Below are 26211 nucleotides of genomic sequence, written 5' to 3' on the forward strand. Positions count from 1 at the left end.
GAGGAAAACTAATAAAAGGTTATTGACATTGACATCATTTGAGAATGGTTGATGGGTTGCGCGTGATATAGATTCATCGTAGAAATCATTCAAAAAGATAGCAAAAATTATCAAAATAGTCCCTCATATTTCAATAAAATTATCTTTTTGTTCATTACATGTAAAACCATGCAAAATGGTTCTTCACATATGACAAATATCAATTTGATCCTAGAACATATTTCCTACCAAATTTATAGCCAAAAGATACATGTCCAATACTTTCAACCGCAAAATAAAAACAAGAATAATATTTTCTTAAAAAAGTCATCCCAACTCTCCTTCCCACAATGGCAATGGGATGGATTTTTTGAAGAGAATATTTGCCTAATTATTCTTCTACTAATTTTTAACAACTTTAAATACAGAAACTTTAAAAAACTCCTCAAAATTTTTAAAATGCACACCTTAAAATATCGAAAAAAAAAGGCACAAATTATTCTTCTTCCTACTAAAAGTACGAATATGTGACTTAAGTGAGCATTTTTTACTAGAAATTTGGGCAAAAATAGATTTTGAAACCAAATTTATGCATTTATTATATGTAAGGGATTAAAAAAGTTTTTTTAAAAAAATGTGGGAGACTATTTTGATCATTTTCCCCAGAAAATTTTGCTAAAAAAATTCGGATCTTGTTGCGACATGGTTGAAAAAAGAAGTGTATCTTAATTTTCTCCCATAATTTCTGATATGTAATCAATATTAAAACTGACTATCTAAAACTTACGGTTTTTTTTTGTTTTTTTTTTATTTTTGCTTCTGAATCTTATTAAAACTTGAATTACCCTCCTCTATGATTATTGGATAAAGATAAAGAGGCAAAACATGAAATTGTACAACTGCTAAAGACTAGAGTTCCGAGTAACTGGCATTTCTAGATTTCCAGTAGACTATTACAGTTAGTTTTACACTGACGGCGGTAATTGACACTGAACCAGAAAGATTCAACCTGCCAAGTCACATGTATACTAATCTAGAAGGGTTAAAATGGCTTCCACCCCGATGAATAAGGATGAAATAGTTCTTGAGTTGACATTCATTTTTTCATGTTAAAGGAAAAAAGAAAACGTTTGACTTAAATTTCTTCATCTGTGGTCAACCCAACTTGCACTTCATCAGTGCCCTTGAAATATATATATATATATATATATATATATATATATATACATATAAAGAATTTGACGTTATTAACTTAAATTAGCAGCATGGTTATGGTCAATACACGTTAAACTCTGCTAGAGTCAGATGAAAGGAAGCTAAATAGCCTGTGATGTTACGGTCTACGCAAAAGTCAAAAGACCAAATCACCTGGTGGTGGTCAAATACAAAATGAAAAAATGCAGAAAAAGATCAAATACGAAGATGGGATTTGATTGACTTATGGTATACATTGGGTTCCTGGTTCGAAAATTTTCTGCCCGAATTTAGTGGTCGTGACAATTAATGAATATTCATTACCAATTCTCCTCTTCCAAATCCCAAAAGAAAATAAACTTTTTGACCCCAGTTGAGTTAGAAGATTCAAACCATGGATAAAGCAAAGAAAAAACAGAGATCCAATATTGGGAACTTGAGCAAAATGAGAGCAATATGACCAGTTGCCAATGGATGGTCACAAAATTTTAGGCGCAGAGACAGGAATCTGATGCATAATTCCTCGTTACTCAATATACGTGTAAGCAGTTCCTGTCTCAGAGATATTCTGATTGTTGGTTGACTTCTTCGGCCATATGATTCTTGAATCTGAATTGTAATCTGAACCCTCTGAATCTTGCGGAAAACCCAAAGCCAACTTCCAGCTAAAGTTTTGGTCTGCAAATGCACTCTATTGATCAGCACGATGTTTTCCGCCCCATGAAATGCTTTCGAAGTTTTTCCATTTCATAATTGTCTTTTCCCTTTGCTTCGTCCAGCAGGCATTTACCAGTTTTCTTCTTGCCTCTCTATTTCTTATAAATGTTCATTGCATCATTGCATGTTGACCAATGCTAACATGCAAATAAAATTTCAGTTCTACCCCTTTTAAGAATAAACAAAACTGATTAATGTGAATCTCCAGCGATTGAGCTTGCTTCTCGTCTTGTTATCCAAAAAGCTTGCCTCTAATTGAATTCCTTTTCGTGTTCAAAACTGCAACGGATCTTCTGTCTCATATCCTGTGCCACTCTCTGTCCTACTTTTTATTATATTGCTATTTCTCCTATATAAACATCATTTTTTAATTCTTTTTTATTTTTTTAAAATTCAATAACTATTAATTGAGTAATACACAAAATTTAACAAACTTAAAAAATCAAAATGCATAAAAAATGAGATTTTTTATGAATTTTCTGCTGTATTTTTAAATTTTCTATTATATATTACTTTTTTGAAATTGTTGTATTTATGTTTTACTTAATTAATAGTTATTGAATCTTAAGGAAACAAAAAAGAATTAAAACATGATGTTTATATAGGAGAAATAGCAATATAATAAAAAGTGGGACAGAGAATGACACAGGATGTGGGACAGAAGATCCGTTGCGAACTTTTAGCATTCATCTTTTCCTTTCTTTTTCAATTTTAATTTTAAAATAATTAAGAATACTTTTTTTAATAAAAAAGAGAACAGATATTTTAATTGGGGGCATGCAGAAGGGTCTTGACGTAACAAAAGAGCTGCCAAATAAAAAATTGTGGCAGCTCCAAAATCACTGGCGGCATATCTTGAGAGATAGAAATAGAAATATTCCTAGAATTCGACCATACTCTTTGCAGCAAATCCCTTGCTACTTTTACCACATTTTCCGCGTCAACTGCACCCCTCTACATATCACCCCCATGAATGCTAAGTCTTCCCAACAAATTCACTCAAGAATTCCTCTCCCAGACGGGGAATTAACAACCACGAAGACCTCCACACATCTTCCCTGCCCTCCCTTCTACCTCACGGCCTGCACGGACCATGAAGGTGATCAGACTCATTTTCATGGTCGCCCTAGCCATGGCACTAGCCATAACTCTAGTCACCATGAAAAACACTGCCGAAGAATCAGTAATGAAGAACAAGAAGAACTCGGATTCCGAACGGGGGAAGATACTGATGCCGTCCAAAAGGTTAAGCCGTTTCCTAGCTCAAAAACGAAAGCCAAAGAATCCCAGAGCAGCTGATCATTGCAAGAAAGATAATGACATTTGTGGCAACATCCCGGGTGAAGAAGGGAGAAATTCTACATGCTGCAACAACAAATGTGTGGATTTGGTGTACGATCCTTACAATTGTGGAGCATGCAAAAACAAGTGTTTGCCGTTTGAAGCTTGCTGCAACGGGCGATGCGTTAATCTTTCGTTTGATAAGAGGCACTGTGGATTTTGCAACAAAAAGTGCATGCCGGGGGGATTTTGTATATACGGCATCTGCGATTATGCTTAAAACAGAGCTCTCTCTCTCTCTCTCTCTCTCCATTTATTTGGCAACATTACAGCACTATTAATTATTGCTATACGGTTTGTCATTTGTTAGACATAACAATAAAAGGCCGCATCTAGTATGGTGGTTCTCTCAGATACTGATGAAATACGTACAAGTCGTCAATAGTGTCTTCCTACTCTATACGTCAAGAAATCCTCAAGGATTACTTTATGCCCAAGTGTGTAATTAATTCTAATAATCTGTATGAAAGCCCCCCATGTATCATGAGCAATTATTGATACTTAGCTAACTTTTTTGCTAGCCAAAGAGATAGGCAGTATTTGACAAAAAAAAAAAAAAAGAGATAGGCAGTATTATGCAACTAAGAAATTTTCTTGGTTCCTTCAATGAATATTGTTTTGATGGAAAGCCAGCCAGTCGTACTCACCTTCAACTCCAAGGTTGCTAGCTATTTACCACATTCAACCTATTAATAATTAATAATGTAATATTAATATTCTACTCCATTTGTCGCCAATAAATTATTATTAATTTTTTGCCAGAATGAACAGAAAAGAAATATACCGTTGTTATTTCAGCAAGTATACATGCATGCAGCGTAAATGTTAGTATTCTCATCGGTCAATTGTTTAATTAACCAGCAAGCCAAAATCTTATCGTGTAGTCGTCATAGTTAATTGATCCCGGAGTACATCGCGCAAATTCTTCATGGAAGTATAATGAAACTCTCAAGGAGCCGAAGAATTAAGCAACAACCGTGCAAGAAAATCTTGTGTTCCACATGCCTTTCCCTTGCAGGACACCCCATCACTGGTCATCCCCCGGCCACTTGGCTTCCTAAATCACATGCCATCGTTAATTGTGAAGATGACTGATTTCCCAAACGTACAACATTCTCACATGCCATGTTTTGATTGGTTCAACCAATTCGATCTCGATTCAAAGGTTTAATAATTTTTTTATTCAGTTTAGCATTAAGAATTTTGAATAAAACTAAAATATTATTTTAGAAAATAAATACTTAATAAAAATCGATTGAACCTCCCACTTTTTACCGGTTATTGACCGGTTCAATTAATTCTTTAATTTTTTAATTGAATCGGACCGAAGACATGACTGATTTGCGATTCAATCGATCGAACCGGCCGGTACAGTCCAATTTTCAAAACATTATTGTTTAGGTGAGGTGTTTCGACCTATATTTTAAAATTAAAATTGGATAATATGCTGACACTAAGAGTTAAGAAGTTTGACCGGCTGAACCAATAATTAAAAACCAAATGGCATTACAAAATAGCTAAATTACATGAAAAAGTACAACAAAAAAAAGAAAATTGAGAAAAATGATTTTTTTCTCTAATTTTTTTTTTTGGGTTTCTCTCAATCAACACACAATTTTGCAAAAACGAACAAAACCGAGTCGATTGCCTGCTTAGTTTAAGTTACGCCGTTCCTCTTTCAATCGGTCCAATCGGACCGTCCTTTCCAAATTTCAAACCACTGATACGAATTGAATTTTAAACGTAAAAGGAAAATTCAAAATGAAGAGTCAAGATTGGTTTGTAAACTTGAAACCATGTCCTCTTGTTTTCCTTGACTGGAAGTGTGCCTAATTTGAGCTTTCACTTCAAGTCCAGGGTGAGGAGTCTTGACAATTTCACCTCCAAATCCAATCTTAAAAGATAAGAAACAATTTGCATTCCACTGGATTTGTAGAAAAATCAGAAGGAAGAGTCAGGAACAGTAAGTAATTTTGAAAATTTTGACAGAAGATCAGTTGATTGGTTGTGTACTTCCAATTTAAAACATCGGTGCGTTATGCAGGGATTACAATAAGAATAGCTTCATGATGTATTGGGACCTTGGTGTGATGCCGATCAATCGCTTTATGGAAGCAGTATCCAAAAAAAAAAAAAAAAATCCCAATTGCTGATAGCTAAAATCCATAAGTCAAAGGTCTCTCAGCTATTGTTCTAGTCCTCCTTATCAAAGCTAAAAAGACATTCGATGGAATTCTTCATGCTTTATGTCATGCAGAAGAAACAACGTGAAAAACGGCCACACCTTTTGCATCCCAACTTAACATCGAATTAAATGTTAATCTCCCTCTCGGAGTGATATTATCCTCGGAGGTTCATTAATTTAGAGAGTTTTTTTTTTTTTTTTGTCAACACAGGGGGTGTCGGGATCAATCCTTACGGGGTCCGACTAATCCCCTGCTGTCCGGAAAAGGAGACCCCACTCCACACCGAACAGATTAACAACGGGACTCGAATCCTGACCGAAGCCAGGTAAGTTGCTATACCTTAAGGAGGGGAAGCGAACCGTCCGAGCTACCCCGCGGGCATTAATTTAGAGAGTCAAGACACCCTTTTTTTCCTAATCAGTAAGTGAAAAAAAAATGGTGATTTATTCTTTGCCCCAACACTAGTAAACAAGAAAAGGATGTGTCCACCACGTACCACAACATAACACAGCTCCCAAAAAAAGAGCACAAAGAAAAGAATATTTTATATAGCGTGCTCTTAAATCCGGTAGTGGTAATTGGTAGTAATCGAATAACATCTTCTCCTGATACAAGTCTCTATCTGGCTCTTGTCACTAGCTGCTAAATCCCACGCACTTACCATAATATAGTAAAGCAGCATCACTCCAGCAAATAAGGAAAAGAATGTCCCCTGATAATCGTTTCAGGGTAGCCATCGTGTTATCTCTGTTTCTCCCTGTATTTGCAGATGTCCCGCACTGTAGTAATGGATTTCGAGAAGAAGCTGCCAAGAAAATAAACATAACAAGTTGCAGGAAGCAAAGTTTGGGAGCTGAATTTGCTTGGAATTACAACAATGGTACAAGGAGACTTGAGATTCTATTCGGGGCAAAGTTACACGGTGACATGGGGTGGCTGGCCTGGGGTTTGAACCCTGGGAAACATGCAGGGATGGTAGGCACCCAAGCCCTTATAGGTATCAAATTAAGTAATGGAACCTCATCGCATGATACATACAGCATTACTGATTCTACCAAGTTAGGTTGCAAACTCCTACCATCCAAGATCGATTTGGAAGTTGGGGATTTTAGCTTTTCTTTCCCGGAAGCTGAGTTCGCCGTGATACAAGCTACAATAGTTCTTCCTCGAGAATACAATGATTCAAGTACAAATGTCGTCTGGCAAGTTGGCAATGTTGCAGCTGAAAAACAGCCCTTCATGCATCCCAAGAATATCTGGCATCTTAGTTGCAAAGAGACAATAAATTTGATTTCAGGGAGTGTTCGAGGCGACGGAGCTCATAAACTGCAGAAATTGAGAAAAGTAAGTTAATACCAACACAAAATGGAATTACTTGTAATCTTGGATAGCTCTTCTTTTTGATAATCACCTAACCTATTGAAATGCAGCTTGATTTGAGCTATACAATTCCATTTATTATACAGTACCAAAGACAGCGCTGAAAAGTTATTATGGAACTCTTATCATTGTCACTGAATTCTTGCAGGTTCATGGGATATTGAACATTGTGGGTTGGGGATCATTTCTTCCAGTGGGTGCAATTATTGCGAGGTATTTCAGAAGATTTCCCGTGGAATGGTCCCAATGGTTTCGTCTTCATGTTTCATGTCAAATTCTTGGATATCTACTCGGCACATCTGGCTGGATCATTGGATTATGGCTCGGAAACGCTTCCAAATACTATGGTTATCATACTCATCGAGTTTTAGGAATAATTATCTTTACATTTACGACACTACAAGTAAGTCTATCCAATGCAGCACTTCATATATCCCCTCCCTGTTGATTTTCTCTGTCTCTGCAATGGCAGCAAAGAGCATAACGTTATATTTATCTGCAGATGTTCGCATTGCGACTAAAACCAAAGCGTAACGATGATTATCGTGTGTACTGGAACATGTATCATCATTTTCTGGGCTATTCATTACTGGCCATTATCTCAGTTAACATATTTCACGGGATTTCCATCTTAAACGCAGATCATACCTGGAAATGGGCTTATATTGGATTGCTTTGCCTGTTAGGATCGATTGCTGTAGTACTTGAAATTTACACTTGGATAAAGTTTTGGAAACGAGAATCGCCAGGCATTCACAAAACTCAAGATCAGGACCAAAAAGACTTGCAAAGAGGTAACAAAAACGATTCAGGTGCAAGCACAGCATCCCATTCCTAGCACCGTACCAAGTTCAAGACTTCAAGATACATGAACTCATCAACCAAGTTGTGAAAAAAAATTCAGGTGGAACCAAAGACCAAAATGCAGCCATAACTATGAAAAGGCTGGGAGGCCAGAGTGCTAAAATTCAAGAAATTGTTTCTGCATTTCACACCTTAAGGTAGAGAAGCTATGACTAGTTTCAGGTTGGGTTTTGGGACTTATGTACGAGATTTATTTATTTATTTTTTTTTAAATGTTGGTTCTTTGTATACTTGTCATTTCCTAAGTGAATCGTGTTTTTATAATAATCGCATTACTTGGTCTACATGCTCTAATATGAGCAGATTTGTCCAAGCAAAGAATGGTCTTTTAAGTCCAGACATAAACCAAGCAATAAAAGCAGAGCCTCCCATAATTTGATTGTCGTTTATGAATCACCAATTAACCTTACAACAATGGTAATCTTGGTAAGGCATGCCATTTCTTTCTTTTTGTCCTACTAGTTTCATAGTGGAGACAAAAAAATCTAGAGACACCACAAAAGTTGCGAGCTTATGAACATTTTACCTACCTTGCCTACGGTAATATTCAGTTATTTGCGATGGTAAATTGACATACTTTTCATTGGTGAACCCACAAAATTGGTAACTTGCCTACAGTAATATTCAGTTATTTGCAATGGTAACTTGACATACATTTCATTGCCCAGTCTGGGTTCGGTCCGGTGGTTGTAGCCCAGTTGGGTGAGAGCCACCAACCAAGGATCGAATCCCAGTCGTTACCATTGACCGATGATGTCGGGCAGCCTCTCGCGGTCACGCAGTGGGATTAGTTGGGGCGTACGGTAACCAGTCCTCGGCCCCAGATACCCACTGTGATGAAAAAAAAAAAAAAAACTTGACATACATTTCATTGGTGAACCCACAAATTAAAATATTAAATTGAACTTAACTGTTGGTACAAAAGTTTACAATTTTGTTACAGAAAAAAAGGGCCATAAAAAAAATTTAGTAGTCCGAAAAAAAATTAACTTTTCATTTTGCTATTCCATTGGTATTTGGTAGGGGAGCTTCAGCCTCATGTTATCATGAGGCTTCAATTTCACCAGAAAATGAGATTCAGAAATTAATCTGCTCAGAAAAAAAAGAACTTATTGATAATATGATAGACAGAAAAAGAACCTGGGACAGACTTTGGTCATGTCTGCTACAGTTGTAGAGGGCGTAGCTGCCACGGCCCTCAGGTCAGTTCTCCACCGTGTACGGCAAGCTGCCGAGCAATCCGGTCGCCATGCTGAAGATGTCAGGGTAGTAGCTGTAGGCAAAACAAAGCCAGTCTCTCTTATTCAGGAAATCTATGACGCAGGTCATAGGTGCTTTGGCGAGAATTATGTTCAAGAAATCATTGATAAAGCTCCGCAGGTGCCTTTTTCCCTCTCTCCCTATCTGGGATTTGTTTCGTCTGAAGAGTTTCTTATTAATGATTGGTGGATCATTAAATAAATTCAACCATTATTAGATTAGATCATTGGGTTCTTGATGAGTAAAGGTTTGTTAATTGGACCATAAATAAAAGTTTTTTTTGGGTGTAAGAATTGCAGCTTCCTGATGACATTAGGTGGCATTTCATTGGGCATCTGCAGAGCAATAAAGTGAAGTCACTTCTTGGTATGCTGTAATTGATGTTTGAACCATGTGGTTTTACTAAACTCATATATCTTGTGTTCTTGAACATTTGAACTATTGAAGATTAAACCTTTTCTTCAACTGAGAAGTTGGCACATTTCCTTCTAATTTGTCATTTATTAGGTTGTACTAGTAACGGAATGTTCATTTTACGGTTCGTTATTGCTAACAGCTCAACTGAATTCTACCTTTTCCTTGTTGCCAGAGACATTGTTATTGAAAATTATATCTGTTTCGGAGACAAAAATCCTTGTAATCAAGATGTTTTACTTATTAAAGATGATATTCTGAACTCCAAAAATCTAAAACTCTAGGCATGTCGCCCGTATTTTTTAAGGCATCACACGGTACTTAGAAACTTAAGCTGTACAGTTATATAATCGGGGCCTATGGATTTCATCCCAAGTCTCTAGCAAAACACCTTTGTTCAAAAGCCATCAAACTGGGCATGATACTCATTTTGTTTTGGTGTGTGGTTGCCAAATTGGAATATAAGTGAGATTGTGATACATGTTAAGGCTGATCTCTACCGCATGCAGCTGCCATTCCTAATCTAGCAACAGTTGAGGGTGTAGACAACACAAAGGCAAGTATTTGATTTGAAGTGAATTTTGGAATTGCAAGATTAGAGCTCAAATGAAATCCAGATGCTTATGACAGATGTTCTAGGCTATAACTCACAAGGATAGTTGTAAATATGCCTTTCTCCAATTCACATATAGGTTGCAAATTATCTAGATCGTGAAGTTTCAAGGCTTGGGCGTCCACCTTTGAAGGTGTTTGTCCAAGTGAATACGAGTGGAGAAGCATGTAAGTGCTCACATTTTGATTCTACAGCAAAGTCTATCTAGTCAGATTGTTTGAGCTTGACAATTGATAACTAATGCAGCACCAGAGCTAATATATTTACTTCAGAACTATCCTGAGTCTTGTTATCTTTAAAAGAACATTTTTTAGTTATTCTTCTTGGTTGGCAGTATGATACCAAGAGCTGCACAGCAACATTGGGATATTTTTGAGTTATTTTAGTAAATTATGTTAATCAGTCAAGTCAGCTGTAGTTGTACTGTGGAAGCATGTTTTATCACTTTGGATCATTATAAATGGGGAAAAAAACTTTGTTCTTATTTTCTTGCAAAAACAACATTTTGTCATGATTCTTACTCTGTAGTGACTAGAGCTGCATTAGTATTGCCTTATCTTGATTTCATTAAGGTTCATTAGTCAACAGTTAAATTGGTGATTACATGCAGCAAAATCTGGTGTAGAGCCATCAGATAGCATAGAGCTTGCAAAGCATGTCAGGCTGGGTTGTCCAAATCTTGAGTTCTCTGGTTTAATGACCATAGGCATGCCAGATTACTCCTCAACTCCAGAAAACTTCAAGGTAAGTTCCTAACCTTCTTAGGCGTGATTGAAGACTGTAATGGCTTCACTTCTTTGCGCTTTTGCAGAGGTATGATATAGCTATATAATCCACGCAAGAAGCAGTGGGTCACAGGGTTAGCATTCATGTTATTGTTGCCTCTTTGTGTGTCTTTTGCTTAACAGCAAAAGTTATTTCTTTTCTATTTTCTTTTGAATATTCTTTTGTTTGAGCAATGAGATATGAACTTAATTTTTATGGCTTCTTCGTATGTGAAACTGTATGCTAAATATATCTGTGTGAAGTGCCAGTTTGTAAATGTAAAATTTTGAACAGAAGCTGAATTCTGGCAGATCATTTTTCACTTGCTAACCACATACGCATCCACTTTATTTGTATGGCTTTATTACAGACTCTATTCAAGTGTAGAACTGAGGTCTGCAAGGTGCTAGGGATGGCTGAGTTCCAGTGCGAGTTGTCAATGGGCATGTCTAATGACTTTGAACAAGCAGTAAGCCTGGATTCTTGATGCCTAGATTTTAAGAGTTGAATTTTTATTGTTGATTGAGTTCTGTGTAATTTCTATTTACCTCCTGTTCAATTTATGAAGGCTTACATCTGAACGAATACGTGCTACAACTGATTCCCCAGTATTATGTAACTTTGGGGTTTGGTTTGTTTGAAAACTGGGACTGTCTTGCAAATCTTTCACCAACAGTTTTTCGCCATTCCTTTGATCTTAGAATTTGAACTTGTCGTTAGGCTAAAGTAGTCTCTTACTTTCCTTTAGGCTGGACTTTTGTAATTTCTTTGTTGCTTCTATTTATGGTCTGTGTGCAAAGTTTGAACTTTGCTTCAATTGAAATCTTAGAAGATTAATGGTGTTTCTGAAGCTGTTATGATACATAACCATGAGCTCAATTTTGCTGATAATTACAATTATATTTATGTGTGTATGCACACACACACACGTATATTAGATATAAAATCATAACCACAATGTTTGTCTAAGATTAGAATCTTGATTGTATGCTGAAATTCTCAATCTGAAGATTTGCATTTATCTGTTGGAAATGATGATTATTCTCCTTCACGTAAAAAGATTATGCTAGTTTTCGCAGCAAGTCTCACTCACTATCCATCTTAAACAATGAATCTAGATCGTTTGAGGCTAGAGCTTGGATAGGTGTTTGTGAACTCTGACTGTGCTTTCCCATACATGCAGATCAAGATGGGCAGCACCAACGTGAGAATTGGATCAACAATATTTGGACCAAGAGAATATCCAAAGGGTCAATAGATTTACAACTAATAGTATCTTTGCTGCATCACTTTTGTCATGCTATATTTATTAGCTTTCTGATAGATCCAACATGTTCATTGACCTGCAATCAGTTAATTCAATTGAATTATCCTGCGAAGACCAGATGCTTATGGATGTGTTGGTACTTGGTACTGGTGTGGTCACACGACTGTTTGTGTTGGTGCTTAACTACTGCAGTTATGCCACGTCTGGCGTTTACTTTCAGGCATAGAAATTGTTGTTGAACCTGGACAAAATTTCTTGAACATTTTGACATCTGCTCCCCTCAGATAACCAAGCGTAAATGCACGCCGCATGGGACAATTCTTCAATCACTTCTCTTGCTTTGGTGGTAAAGCATATTGAAAATTACTTCTATGCCTGCAAATAAGCATTGAGTAGCTACCAGTCCATTGTTAACAAAGAGATTACAATCATGAGAATAAAGTCGTTAAATTAAGTTGAAGGATACTAAGAATAATGTGACGTCTATGCTTAGAAGTGAGACTCGGATAAATACGAGAGCAACTTTAAATTAAAGATCAGCTTATAGCTATATCAGCCAAAGCCGATCAGATTCAGAGCCATCCCATCAAAGCTTATTATTCCAGGATCATTATGCACATCTTCAGCAAAGCTGAACGATCAAGCTCCTGATAAACGTACTATGGCTTGCTGAGTATATTGAGACCCATAAATGTCATCGTGACAGATGTAATCGAATCGAGTCGAGCTCAAGTATTACCATACTCAAGATTGACTCGACATGCAGGAAAGATACTTAAGCTCGAGTGAGTAGCATTACTGGAACTTGAGCTCGAGCTCGACTTGTATGGGCTCGAGTCAATGCGAATCTTATCAAATTCGAGTTAGAAAGATTTGCGGATTTTATTTTTCTTGACAATGTTTGAGCGAAAAGACATTATTGACCTTTAAAAAATTTCATATGACCTAAAGCATTTCGTAAATTCAACCATTCTTTTGGGTATAAGGGTAATTTAATAATAATAATATATTAAAGAATTAAAATTAAAAAACTCGATAAGGTTTGACAAGCCTTCAAATCTTACTATTGGATATTCGAACTCGACTTATCGAGCTACTCGAATTTGATTCGAACTTGATCAATTCGAATTCGAATTGAGTTTTTGACCAATTTACTTGCAAACAGTTTGATTCGATTACAGCCCTTGTTATCGTATTTCCTAATTGCTTTACAATTATTCTGGAGGGAACAAGAACTCAAGCGTCCCTCCAAAAAAAAAATAAAATCAAGTGTCCATATTCCTTTGGCAGAATATTCCTTTGGCAGAAGGAAGGAATTCGAAAATTTTGCTGATCCAAGACCATTGATGCCGCATTCCATCATCTCTCAAGATTTCAATGGGCTCCTAATTCATAATGATGTCGGTGGAAAAGGGAATTTAAATAAGAACGGGGCAAAGGGAAGCGTAGAGTCCTAGACAAAAGCATCAAATTTGGCCTTGGAAAGTTCATAATGTAAATGCTATACAGTAATACAGAAATGTATCAAACTAACAGGGGGTTTTATAAGATGTCTCGTTTTTTCTGTTCAACTCACAAAGAACTGGATGGATATTACGATCACTTCCCTTCTATTAATTTCTTTCCTACGTCTAAGATTTTCCTTTTTTCTTGGGTTGGAGGCATTTTTGTCCTCAAGGTACAACCCAGCAGGTAGTACTATATAACAGTCTGCGCTACCCGCCTGTCATCAATTTCAACTACGCAAGCTCCTCTCTACTAGTGTCTGCGGAAGCCTCCGCTCTATACTTGCCAGCAGCGGCAAAAATTTAGCAGCAGCGATTATGATGGTACCATTGACAAGCTCAACCAAAATTGCATTACTTTCCACCAATACCAACGGATATCCTCCTCTCAAATTCCCCTTCCAAATCGGCAAAAAGAACACTTTCCGGAAATGCAACAGTTTCGGATTTCGGTCCCCAAAGAAACAAAGTTGGAGCTGCTCTGCATCCGAGCAACCCCAACCCCTAAACCCACCTCAACAAAACGAGAAAAGACAACCCAAATTCAAGAAAAAGCAAACCAAACATGCTGATAAAGGGGTCGACCCAGTTGGGTTCCTCACCAAACATGGCATTTCACATAAAGCCTTCGCCTTTTTCCTTCGTGAAAGGTAGTATTGTTTGTCCCTTAGCTCTTCTTCTTTTCCTCGTAATTATGAAAGTTATGGTTTCTATTGGACCTTTTATTGGAAGAGGTACCTAGTTTGGTTTTTACTTTATGCCAAGGTACAAAGCGTTGAAGGACTTGCGGGATGAGATTTTTAATCGTTACCTCAACCTAAAGGAGCTGGCTTCTGGGTTAGTGCTTTCTTTCTCTTTCACATATTAATATTGGGCTATCTTATACTGTTATTTAAAGTGCTAGTTTCTCATGTTTTTGAAAGTTACTGACTTTCTGAGAGTTGTTTTTGATATCTAAGTGTTTGTCAGAATTGTTAGCTGAACTCTCTCTCCCTCTCTCTCTCTCTCTCCGTAATTAGCAATTATACCATATGTGTTACCAGTGATGCCTATGTTTCTTATTACTAGACGTGAACTACTAGAGTGATGCCTGTGTTTTTTATTTCTAGATATGAACTACTGGGAATGCAACGAAATGCGCAGCATCGGGTGGATTTCTTGGAGTGGGCTCCAGGTTTGACACCATCTCTGAGGATATTTTTTTCTTGTAGAAGGGCAAGCGTCATTTCTTGCTTAGTTCAAATTCGAGCTCATCAGTGGGCATGTCTGGAAGCTTAAGTATCTAAGAGAAGTTTTAGTTACATGCTATCAGTCTCAAAATGTGTCTATAGATGTTAGTTTAGGATTAGGATTTAGCAGCTCCACTTTAAGTTCAGACTTGTGTTGTTTCTGAATGCAATTACCATTGCTCGTGTAGCTCACATGTGAAGCTGAAAATCTTGACATTAGGTGCTCGTTATTGTGCTATTGTTGGAGATTTTAATGGCTGGTCACCCACAGAAAATTGTGCCAGGGAGGGTCATTTTGGCCATGATGACTATGGTTACTGGTTTATTATTCTTGAAGACAAATTACGGGAAGGTGAAGAACCAGATGAATTCTACTTTCAACAGTACAATTACGTGGATGATTACGATAAAGGTGACAGTGGTGTTACAGTTGAAGAGATGTTTAAGAAAGCAAATGATGAATATTGGGAACCTGGTGAAGACCGCTTCATTAAGTCACGTTATGAAGCGGTAGCTAAGCTGTATGAGCAGATATTTGGCCCTAATGGGCCTCAAACGGAAGAGGAGCTGGAAGAGATAGCTGATCCAGAAACTAGGTACAAGGCCTGGAAAGCGCAGCATAGAGATGATCCACCAAGCAACTTACCTTCTACTCATGTGATAGATACTGGAATGAAAGAGTATGATGTTTTCAACATCATAGACGATCCTGTATGGCTAGAGAAATTCCGTGCTAAGAGTCCTCCCATTGCCTACTGGTTGGAGACACGTAAAGGAAGGAAAGCGTGGTTGAAAAAGTATATGCCTGGTATCCCCCATGGGAGCAAATATAGAGTATATTTTAATACTCCAACAGGGCCTCTGGAAAGGGTTCCTGCCTGGGCCACTTATGTAGTCCCAGGTATCCAGTGGTTGCTAGCATCTCTTATCTGTTCACGTAGTTTGCATAGCGATGCTTAAATAGTATAATTTGATGCTCACACTATCATACGCCACTTTACTTGTAAAAAGTAATCATTTTCATGCTTTGAATGTGTGATCTGTTAATTTTTTTTGTTTTTAAGAGGTCCATTGCTAATCATGTATTCCTTTTATTTTTTTAGGTAACTGTACTTGTTTACATTAATTAATCTGCTTAGCTTGGATTTTGGTCTCAGAAATGAACTTTTCGGGTACATATTCTTGTGTCAGTATCGGTATTGTTCTTTTAATGGTAGTAAAACAAGTTTCGTGAGAAAAAGAAATACTACTTAATTTTTTTTGTATTCCTACAAAGATAGAGCAAATACAAAGTTTAGACATTCATGCTGCACTGATGTCAGAGTTAAATGAAGAATCTATCTTTACCTCTACTTGACTTCCCATCATTGTCGCACACGTTTTCTGTTTATTGAGTTTGCATATCTTTTGTTTCTATACTGTCTTCCTGTAACAGTTCGATATTGAATGCTATTTGAACATGCAGATGCAGATGGCAAGCAAGCTTTTGCAATCCACTGGGAACCACCTCCTGAATCTAAATATAAATGGAAGCACAAGCATCCACCAAAGCCAAAGACTTTACGCATATATGAATGTCATGTTGGAATCAGTGGACAAGACCCAAAAGTTGCATCTTTTGATGTTTTCATTCAAAAGGCAATTCTTCAAGTTATTTTACATTTGTTTTCCCTTTTGTTGTCCTTATTTCCTGTTATATTCTGTCCTTCAATTGCAACTTCCTTCATCTTTATAGGTCCTGCCTCACGTAAAAGAAGCTGGTTACAATGCAATCCAATTGATTGGACTTGTTGAGCACAAAGACTACTTTACGGTTGGGTATAGAGTGAGTTCAGAATTAGATGTTCCTTATCCATATGAAGTAATGATTAAGTGTTGAAATACAATCTTTTAATGTACCATGACATGAATTCTTGAATTTAGTAATTAGCACCATATTGTTTTACTTGCATAAATCTTCCTGTGGAATTAGGATTTGAAAAGGCTGCAAGATAGGACTATCAAATTGGAAGTATGCTTGTGAACTATTTATATTTTGGATAAAATATTTGTTTAAGGGTCCTCATGTATTCTGTATAATATGGGGAACTCCTGGACCGAATGCGGACTAACAAAGAAAGTTATGCTTCCTGCTTTTTACTGTGGAGAGAATCTCAACTGCGCTAGAATGCATCCTCTAATATTTCTAGCCACTGAGTGTCCTAAGAGATGTACATGCTCAGTTTGAAAATATTTTCACCCATGCAACCTGGTTATCCAATGGATTTTCTAGTTCAGTAAAAGCTAACCTGCTGTCAAATTACCTTTCAGTAGCATAATATTTTAGTTCTTCTACAGGTGACTAATTTTTATGCTGTTATCAGCCGCTATGATTCAGTAGCATAATATTTCAGTTCTTCAACAGGTGACTAATTTTTATGCTGTTAGCAGCCGTTATGGTACACCAGAGGACTTTAAGCGCTTGGTTGATGTAGCACATGGTAATTCTTGAAAATTGACTTATAATTCATAGCAAAATGGATATGCTTCTATTCTTTTCTCTTATGACCTCTAATTTCCATCTTTGTTCATTTGTGTGCCAAAATTTAATCTGTACCATTGACATCATACTTGGAAGAATTAGTGGATTTCAGGTATAGTGAAATTTGTCATCTGAAATCAGTTTTCTTGCTACTTATCAGAATTAGGAAATGAATTGGAGGTCTTAATTTTTCAGTAAAACAATATTAACTTGCTGTAAGATTTTAGAAGAAAATATTGAAGCCATTCTCCCCTTTAAGCGTGGGAGTGAATTTTATGTATTCTTGTTGAGAAATGTTCTTCACAAACAATTTAGTTTTGTTTCAACCCAAAAGACTAGAAATAGTCGATGACAAATTTGAGCTGTCCTTGTGCTACCCTTTTAAAAAGCCTTAAAACAAACAAATGATTGATTGGAGAGAGGAGAAGAAGAATAACAGAATTATAAGTCTAAGATATTGGTTTTTTCGCTGTTTCTTGTGAACCATGTGTACTCAATGAGGAAGTTTGGCCTACATTTTCCATATAGATTTTACTTGACATGCAAAAGTCAATTGTTACTTCTTTGAATTGAGTGTCTTTGTATAACTGACTCAGACACGTACGTCTCTCTGTTGCTATTAACCTGTTTCTGGAGCAGTGTTCTTTCTTTCAACCTCGTAAACCAATTAATTTCTTTCTGGCTACAATGCCTTATTAGCTGTCATTGTCGTGATAATTTGTACATCTGTTTTTTTCAAGTGGTTTCTAATTGCATGCTCATGTCATAATGAATTTTACCCCTTGAGCTCCATTTGTTTTTTGCAGGACTTGGGTTACTAGTCTTCTTAGACATTGTCCACTCATATGCAGCAGCTGACGAAATGGTTGGTTTATCACTTTTTGACGGATCAAATGATTGCTACTTCCATTCTGGTAAACTGTTTTTGGCAAGAAAAAATGAAACTACTGTAGATGACCATTGACTATATTTCCAGATTGATCCTATTGTTGTCTTGCCCGGCTACTACTTCATGTCCTTTTGAGTACTGTTGCGTGGTCCCGTCTCATCTTAGGAAATTATTCAAAGTAATATTAATTCGCATGTTCATTCAGTAACTTTGCAAGTCATAGGGTGTTAGAATTGTATGTCAGCTTCAGTGGAAACCGGGCTCTCTAGTTTAGCACTGTGATGTTGATCAAGATTCTTACTGACAGTATGCTGATATTGTTTTCTTGTTGGTCTAGACTTTACATACTAGAAATAGAAGTTATAGGGAATAGCAAGAAAAAAAAGAAAGAAATGTACTTTAAGCTGGTCGTAAGTTATGCTCCTTTCTATTCCATCACAGAAAAGTTTTTGACCGTGCCATATGAGCTTCTGGCTTTTGGAAGTTTTTGTCATTGTATCAGTTTTTTTATGGGAAGCTAGGAAATTATATATTTTTTGGTTCATTAAACTTTTGAAGTCCATTTTTTTTTTCCATTTTTAGTCAATCTCTTTTTCTCTCTCTCTGGCAGACACACATATGCAGACGTACATACACACAGACACTCTCTAATATGGTGCACAAGGAGCATAATTTTATGTTTGTCCAACTCATTTTGCACTGATAGGTAAACGAGGCAATCACAAATTCTGGGGTACAAGAATGTTCAACTATGCAGATCAAGATGTGCTGCACTTTCTTCTTTCAAATCTGAATTGGTGAGTATAGCATACCTACCTTGCTCAAAAAGTTTTTCTTTTCTGACCCTTGATCAGAGAAATGTGGGATTTCTGATTGATATTTTCTTATCACCTATCTCCTCCTTCGTTTCCTAGAAATGTGTAGCCAATTATTCCATTTGTGTTGAGTATCTTTCCATTCTTATACCAATTGCAAAAGTTTGCATTTTATTCATTGCTCATGGAATGGTGTTTGTCAGGTGGGTGGAGGAGTATCAAGTTGATGGTTTCCATTTTCATTCCCTTGGATCAATGATGTATACACACAATGGATTTGCTACATTTACGGGTGACCTGGAGGAGTGAGGCTTCTGAAATCTTATTGATCTACTTGACATCTTTTTGTTTTGATTTTCTCTCTTTTACTAATGCTTTAAATTTCTATGAAGCATATTATTTTCCCATGGCTTGTAAGACCATTTATTTCTTTGTAAGTTTGGTCACCTCCGGAATCTGTATTTGGTCTTAAAATGCATATACAACCTCTGCAGTAGCAGCTAATACTTTTCTGTTGCAAATAGATTTGTGTATCTTATTTAGCTTTCAGTGCACCAAATTTATGTCTATACATAGTAGTATGGTTGCAGATGTTGCATTTTTGCCTAGAAGGTAATTTTATTTTTTCTTCTTGCAGGTATTGCAATCAATATGTTGACAAGGATGCATTGTTATACCTAATTTTGGCAAATGATATACTACATGCTCTTCATCCTAATATTATCACCATTTCTGAAGATGTGAGTAATCTTGTATTATTTGTCCTCACTAAAACTTTCTCACAGTTTTATGTTGTTTGGTCAAATATGGTCTTGCAATTTAAACATTATGCCTTGATCAATAGACATGAATACGAAGCTCAGTGCATTGTTTACATACTCAATAGAACTGTAACTTTGGGATGGGAATTAATTTGGTTTTGTGTGTGTAAATTTCATTAGAGCTCCACATTTGGGTTCTGTGGTTATTAGAAGGAATCAAGACAGCTAGTGAAATTGGTTGGCATTAAAGTATATAGAACTTGGAAATATCAGTTACTGTAATGGAGAATGAAGATGATTGTATGGTAAAAGTAAAACACTAAGGAGTTGGATGTTTTCCCAGCGTTAAAATCCTGGCTTCTCTCTTTTTATAAGATTCCTTGAATGTTTATCATTCCCTTTAGCTTTGAAGCCTTCTCCACCCGTTTTCAAAGAAAGCCTTCTCCACCCATTACAAACCCTGTGACTTTGAGCTTGTCCTTTCATGGCAAAGGTCAGTAATTTCTTTCACTTCTCAGGCAACACTTTATCCTGGACTATGCGAGCTGACTTCCCAGGGTGGATTAGGATTTGATTATTTTGTCAATCTTTCTGCACCGGAGATGTGGTCATCATTCCTTGAGAACACCCCTGATCATGAATGGAGCATGAGTAAGGTTGTTCCATGCTACTGCCTTAGGATACTTGACAATTGTTTGTGCAGAATTGATTTTCCAAATTTTTTGTCCTCTGATGAGTACTTATATTTCAAAAGCTTTTTGTTTAGGAGAATAGTTTATCTCTTGGTCACTTATTCATTTCTATTCTTCAAGATTGTGAGCACCTTAGTAGGCAACCAACAAAATACAGAAAAGATGCTCTTGTACGCTGAAAACCACAACCAGGTATCTTGTTATTTGCCTGCCTGTTCCTCTTGTAAACGTTTTACCACTTTTGGCAACTTTATTAATCCTATCATTAAGTTGTATGTCTAATCTAACAATTGATTCGTTTACAGTTTTGAAATTATCTTGCTAATCACTGGTTCTTTGCTTTCCAGTCCATATCTGGAGGGCAGTCCTTTGCAGAAGTATTGTTTGGTGATACAATTGGCTGCTCTTCTGTTACGGAGGAGTCATTGCTTAGAGGTTCTTCGCTGCACAAGGTAACCTTTTTGATCATTGCAGATCATACTGTGAAAAACTATAAAATTTCTATGATTTGGTCAGTTGTTCACTAGCTTCATCAGCTAGAAGACAGAATACTTCTCATAATCTCTCTCTGTCTCTCTCTATATATATATCTATGTATTTACATTTTGTAATTGTTATGCTTTTAAGAGAATTTTAGTTCTTGAAGAATCTCATGCTACATGGAGTAGATAGAATCATTTTTATGAATGAAGTTGGTTTAGATTCTTACATGGATTACACAGAAAATATTCAGATTTTGAATAGTTTCCAATCACATTGTTTGTGATCTACCTGGAGAGGCACTTCAAACAATATTTCTCAAATGGTTGAGTTCTTCAATTTTTTAAATCATTTTAATCAAATTTAGTTTCTTCAAATTTTATATCTCAACAATATTACTCTCTATTTTTGTATCTCAACTAGTGTAAGTTCATTTTTTTTTACCCTCAGTTTGTACAGCATTGTCTATTTACTCTCTAAAAATTTTCTTACTTTTGTACTTATTGTCAATTCAAGGTGACTGTGTGCTTGTTATTTCTCGGTTTAACTTGGGGTGTTCTTTAACAAGATGATCAGGTTGATTACATTTACAATTGGTGGTTCAGCATATCTCAACTTCATGGGTAATGAATTTGGGCACCCAAAGGTGAAGCCTATAACCTAACTGTGTTCTTTACTGTACATCTATCCACAGCTATGTCCTCTAAATATATTACATAATTTTGGTTTGCTAGAGAGTTGAATTCCCTATGGTGAGCAACAATTATTCATATGCACTTGCTAATCGTCAATGGGACCTCTTGTTGAAGGAAGGAGTGCACAATCAGTTGTTTACTTTTGATAAGGTGATGATTATGGTATTGTGCTTTTAGTATTTTGTCTTCCTTTTAGGCTTTCTAGCCAAAAACCACCTGACTTTTAACATTTGGCATTTCTTGAAATATGTGTTTTCTGTTCTGAATTATATATTCTGATAACGATCTGCGTTCAAAACCAATAATGTTCCTCATCTATGAATTGCTAATAGATTATAGGTTACAAATAAGATGGGCCTAATTGATGAAGTTAGAAACATAAAAAATCTGATCCAACACATGTTGGGTACATCAAAAAATGTAACTGCTACGTAATCACCAAAGATGGAATTATTACTCTAATATCATCTTCTTCCTAACCAGGATATGATGCACCTGGATGAAGTTGAAGGAATTCTTTCAAAAGGTTCAGGAGGTCATTCCAACATTCATCACGTTAATGATCCTCCTATGGTAAATGAGTAACTTTCACATTTACATCTGTTTTCACATGCTTTTGCTTGTGCTTTTGTTTGTATGTGTTCTTTTTTCATTGCAATTCAGTTGCAGGAAATGAAGATGCAACATCTTAACTCAAAAGTGGGCACCTCCACGTTACCATGAGGAAATTTATGGTTCCCTTATTCAGAATAAATGCTATAGTTCTTTTGACGTTCTAGTAGTTGTCATATTATCTAGCAGTCAACGTATATTCCTATTACTTGAATATATGAAATGCAATTTACTAGTTGTCTCCATTTTTTTTTCTGATTTTTGATCTCCAGCATGGGTTACTAAAATTCTTATTTTGTGGTGTTAGAAGAGATGCTACCGGAAAGTAGATGGTCAATGCCTTTAGATTTTTTTTTCTCTTGTTTGGCAGCCTTTGCTTTTATCATTATTAGTCTGTATGGCTGATGCAGATAATAAATTAATCATAACATGCGTAGCAATTTTGCATATGCGCTTATAGTTGCTTTCCAACTCATTTCATTCTATGGACAAATTTAAGCATATTTATCTCATCATTTTTATCATGGCTGAACATGAAAGTCCCTTATGGAACAGGTTATTGCCTATATTAGAGGTCCTTTCCTCTTTGTGTTCAATTTTCATCCCACAAATTCATATCACAGATACAGCATTGGTGTGGAGGAAGCTGGAGAGTATCATGTAAGTGATTTTATGCCGTGGTATCATCTGACATTCTAACTAAATCATAATTTCCAACTCCATGTTGGTTTGTTCTCTAAGATCTAAGTGAGGGCATAGTTCGAAATGAACTGAGGACATAATTTCTTCTCGATACACTTTGGCCAATTGGTTAATAGAAGCATCTAGCAACGCCCATTGGTAACTTTCCTCATTGCACCTGCACCTAGAAATTACTCTAGAAATACTTGATTCTTACTGACAGTTAGTTCCTAGTAGGCAGAATATGGCTCTTTCCCCTGGGCCACCCTTCTTGAAATTTGAGAACTATACAAAACTTTTCAAGGGAATAACATTTGCAAATAGTAATTTAATTTTGCAATTAGTAGACTTCCCGTCGATAAAGAAATTGGAACTCTTGGTTCTTCATTCATCCTTTGTTTCAATCTAAGCCTGAGCTAGATGTGCCGTGTTTTTTTAACTAGTCTAAAAACTGGTGAAATTTATGAAATTGAGAAAGTTTGATATTGATCAATGGTTATTTCACTTGGTGGTCCAACAAAACCACAAAATGACCAGCTATTGTGGTGACAATCATTTGAGAATTTTGATATAAAAGCATTTCCCCCATTCACAGGGAGATATCTGATTCTCTATTATGGCTCAATTTTGAGTGTGATATTCTTATATTTATTCCAATGGCAAGTTTAATCTTCCTGTTTTACATAATAAGGGAAGTTATGAATCTCTTCTTCAGATTATTCTTAATACAGACGAAAAGAAATACGGCGGTCAAGGATCTTTTGAGCATGACCAGTATGTTCAAAGAACTATCAATAGAAGGTTAGTAGTGGCTCAAGTTATCTTTGCTGGTCTTCCTCAGTTTGACAAGCTGTCTTTGATAAGGAACCACCAAAATTTGTTGTTAACAAGCATGATCTCTTCTGCAGAGTTGATGGATTGCATACTTGCTTAGAAGTGTTTCTTCCAAGTAGAACTGCTCAGGTTTGTGTTTCTACAGTGTTTTTTTCCCTTTTTATTTTTCTGTTAACAGAATGACAATAAGGGGGGGAATAAAGGATCATAATTTGTGTTGTCGCATGTGTTTCAAGCCTTTTTGCACTTCTGCAAATGCACCATCTCTGGCCTAGGGGTGTATGGACTTGTCCAACTGTTTCTAGCAAGAGCTAGGGACAAAATCATTGGAATCTGAATCTAAGTAGTTTGATCTATCAAGTTCTCTTGAGTATTTTAATTCAAGGTCATCGAAGCATGTAGAAAATCATAATAGGTACTCCTTTTGGCAAATTGCTTCAGGAGTAGTTATACTGTTACACTTTTGGAACACAGAAAACAGAAATTGCTTTCCTGTTCAATTGTATTATTTCTTCATTATCATCGGAGAATTGTTATGGTATGGTGCTAGATTAATAATTTTGAGAGAGAGCTGCAACAAAATTATTTTACTTTCATGACCATTCTTGGTTTTCTGGTGGCTAACTTGGGTAGATTTTTTGAAAATTTGGATTCTCCAAATCATATGCATTCTCTATATGTGACTATGTGAGCATCAGTTTGACTCTAGGATGCCTATGTGATCTGCTTTCACTTTGGATCCTAGATTTGCCTTCCAGATAGCACAACTTAAGCACTTGTTTGGTGTCACTGTTTCAATCTCTGCTCTGTGCGAAGTTCAGTGTCCCCATGATTGAGGATCAGTTGCATCTGTCATTGCAGGTCTACAAGTTAACGAGGATACTAAGAGTATGAACTCTTTGCTGTAAGAACCCCAAATATCTTCATATATTTAGAGCGGATCAGGAAGCGTAAATTCAGGATTCAAGCTTGATGATTTCATTGGCCCAGTCCTAGAACCTTCAATAATGTGTCCATGACCATGTCATCCATTTGTGGTTCGTTGGTTGTTGGTCATTGTCCATGGTTCTTGATCCTAAGGTTCTCCAACTACTCGCCCGCCCTGAATCAGGACTCCCATCTGGAAATTGTTCATCTTGTCGGGCAGGTTTTGGATATAGAACCACTGGCTTTGCCTTTTCGATTCAAAGAAATGGGAGAGAGTTTTGGACTCTCGATGTTCTTGGATTCATGGTACTTTGCTTCCCCGTAATTATCATTCAATATACAGATGTAGCTCAATCTTTTTTTGGAGCCATCTCTGTATACGTACTCCAGTGTAGTACAGATATACAACGAAATGATGGCATAGAAACGCGTTGAAAGCTCTCTAATTGGAAGCAACAGCCTTCGACATCGTAGCAGCAGATTCTCAATGTAGTAGACTTGTAAAGTTCATTTTTGGATTTTTTATGACTTGTTCAATTGAAGCTTGACAGTTTATCTGCAAAAGTGAACACGATAATATTTTAAAGGGTAAAAAACAAAAAAGTCCCCGTGGTAAGCTTAATACACAGAAAAGCCCTCTATGATTTCAAAATATACAATACGATACCTCATGTTTTGAACTAAATTGTAAAGGTGACGGAATTCGTTAAACTTAACGGAAATGACTTATTGGAACCTACAAAAAAAATTTTTATACCTAATTTTTATTAAATATACCTATTCTACCCCTTAACTCTCAATTCTCTTTATTTAGAGAATAAAATAAATGATTTTTTTGAGTTGTCTTTTGTTTAATTATATCAGGACATTTTGGTCATTTCGTCCATTTCCGTTAAGTTTAACGGATTTTGTCACCTTTACAATTTAGTTCAAAGTACGAGAGGTCGTGTTGTATATTTTGAAACCATGGGAGATTTTTCTATATATTAGATTTACCACAGGAGATTTTTTTTTATTTTTTACCCTATTTTAAACTGCATTTACTCAGTGAGCCTTGTAGAATGTGGATCATTTTCAACAATGGAATAAAATTTACAGCACCCAGTTCGACTGGTGCAAGACGCGGTTGAATGAATCACTTATAAGAGGATAGATATTTCCTGATTCAAGTTCGTTCACATCAGAGTACGTGAAAGTTGATTATTTACTTATTTATACACACAAAAAAAAAAAAAAAAAAATTTGCACAATTGTAGCTTAAGTGGATTACATATTTATTGGACAAGTTAGGATTAAACCCGGTGTCTAAACACCAGAAGCAATGGCAAGCTGGCATCATGAATAGGCTAACGTAAAGGATATATGGCTTTCGAATTTTATGCTTTTAATAATTCAAACTAAGCTCCGCGATGCATATCACTTAATAATTAGCTCAAACACTTTGATTCATTTATTTCCGTGAACTTCTAATAACCATGATTGTTCTTCTTTTCAATAAAAAAAAAAATTTTTAGAAGTCGAAAGGAGGGAATTGAGTCCTAAAAGTTGAATAAGGGATCTCATGATCATCTAGGGTCCGTTTGTTTCGGG

General features: G+C 36.3%; 4 protein-coding genes across 6 annotated transcripts; all 4 read left to right on the plus strand.

Annotated features, from left to right (window-relative positions):
• Positions 1–2983: 2983 nt before the first annotated feature.
• Positions 2984–3451, plus strand: LOC113770057 (stigma-specific STIG1-like protein 3). Its single transcript, XM_027314409.1, has one exon. It carries the CDS (start codon positions 2984–2986, stop codon positions 3449–3451), a length of 468 nt encoding a protein of 155 aa, XP_027170210.1.
• Positions 3452–6136: 2685 nt separating this feature from the next.
• Positions 6137–7842, plus strand: LOC113772396 (cytochrome b561 and DOMON domain-containing protein At4g12980-like). The gene is made up of 3 exons (XM_027316988.1): positions 6137–6761; positions 6946–7200; positions 7300–7842. Exons 1-3 carry the CDS (start codon positions 6345–6347, stop codon positions 7633–7635), a joined length of 1008 nt encoding a protein of 335 aa, XP_027172789.1. The 5' UTR covers positions 6137–6344; the 3' UTR covers positions 7636–7842.
• An 890-nt stretch (positions 7843–8732) lies between these two features.
• Positions 8733–12242, plus strand: LOC113770836 (pyridoxal phosphate homeostasis protein). 2 transcript variants are annotated; one of them, XM_027315431.1, is made up of 7 exons: positions 8739–9041; positions 9221–9287; positions 9845–9891; positions 10028–10115; positions 10559–10692; positions 11084–11182; positions 11897–12242. In XM_027315431.1, exons 1-7 carry the CDS (start codon positions 8820–8822, stop codon positions 11969–11971), a joined length of 732 nt encoding a protein of 243 aa, XP_027171232.1. In that variant the 5' UTR covers positions 8739–8819; the 3' UTR covers positions 11972–12242. The 2 variants fall into 2 exon arrangements, with proteins under 2 accessions (XP_027171234.1, XP_027171232.1); XM_027315433.1 differs by lacking the exons at positions 9845–9891; positions 10028–10115 and having other exon boundaries at positions 8733–9041.
• Positions 12243–13729: 1487 nt separating this feature from the next.
• Positions 13730–25113, plus strand: LOC113772535 (1,4-alpha-glucan-branching enzyme 3, chloroplastic/amyloplastic). Of its 2 annotated transcripts, XM_027317157.1 has the most exons (21): positions 13730–14135; positions 14251–14322; positions 14595–14659; positions 14935–15615; positions 16180–16352; positions 16450–16539; positions 17119–17194; positions 18042–18149; positions 18831–18921; positions 19143–19244; positions 19577–19679; positions 20219–20356; positions 20513–20584; positions 20740–20844; positions 21441–21518; positions 21607–21717; positions 22051–22140; positions 22735–22839; positions 23576–23661; positions 23769–23823; positions 24556–25113. In XM_027317157.1, the coding sequence occupies exons 1-21, from the start codon at positions 13804–13806 to the stop codon at positions 24586–24588; spliced, it is 2766 nt and encodes a 921-aa protein (XP_027172958.1). In that variant the 5' UTR covers positions 13730–13803; the 3' UTR covers positions 24589–25113. The 2 variants fall into 2 exon arrangements, with proteins under 2 accessions (XP_027172958.1, XP_027172959.1); XM_027317158.1 differs by lacking the exons at positions 22051–22140; positions 22735–22839; positions 23576–23661; positions 23769–23823; positions 24556–25113 and having other exon boundaries at positions 21449–21518; positions 21607–21697.
• Positions 25114–26211: the final 1098 nt, after the last annotated feature.

Source organism: Coffea eugenioides, chromosome 5 (assembly GCF_003713205.1).
Source record: "Coffea eugenioides isolate CCC68of chromosome 5, Ceug_1.0, whole genome shotgun sequence".
NCBI lineage: Eukaryota > Viridiplantae > Streptophyta > Magnoliopsida > Gentianales > Rubiaceae > Coffea > Coffea eugenioides.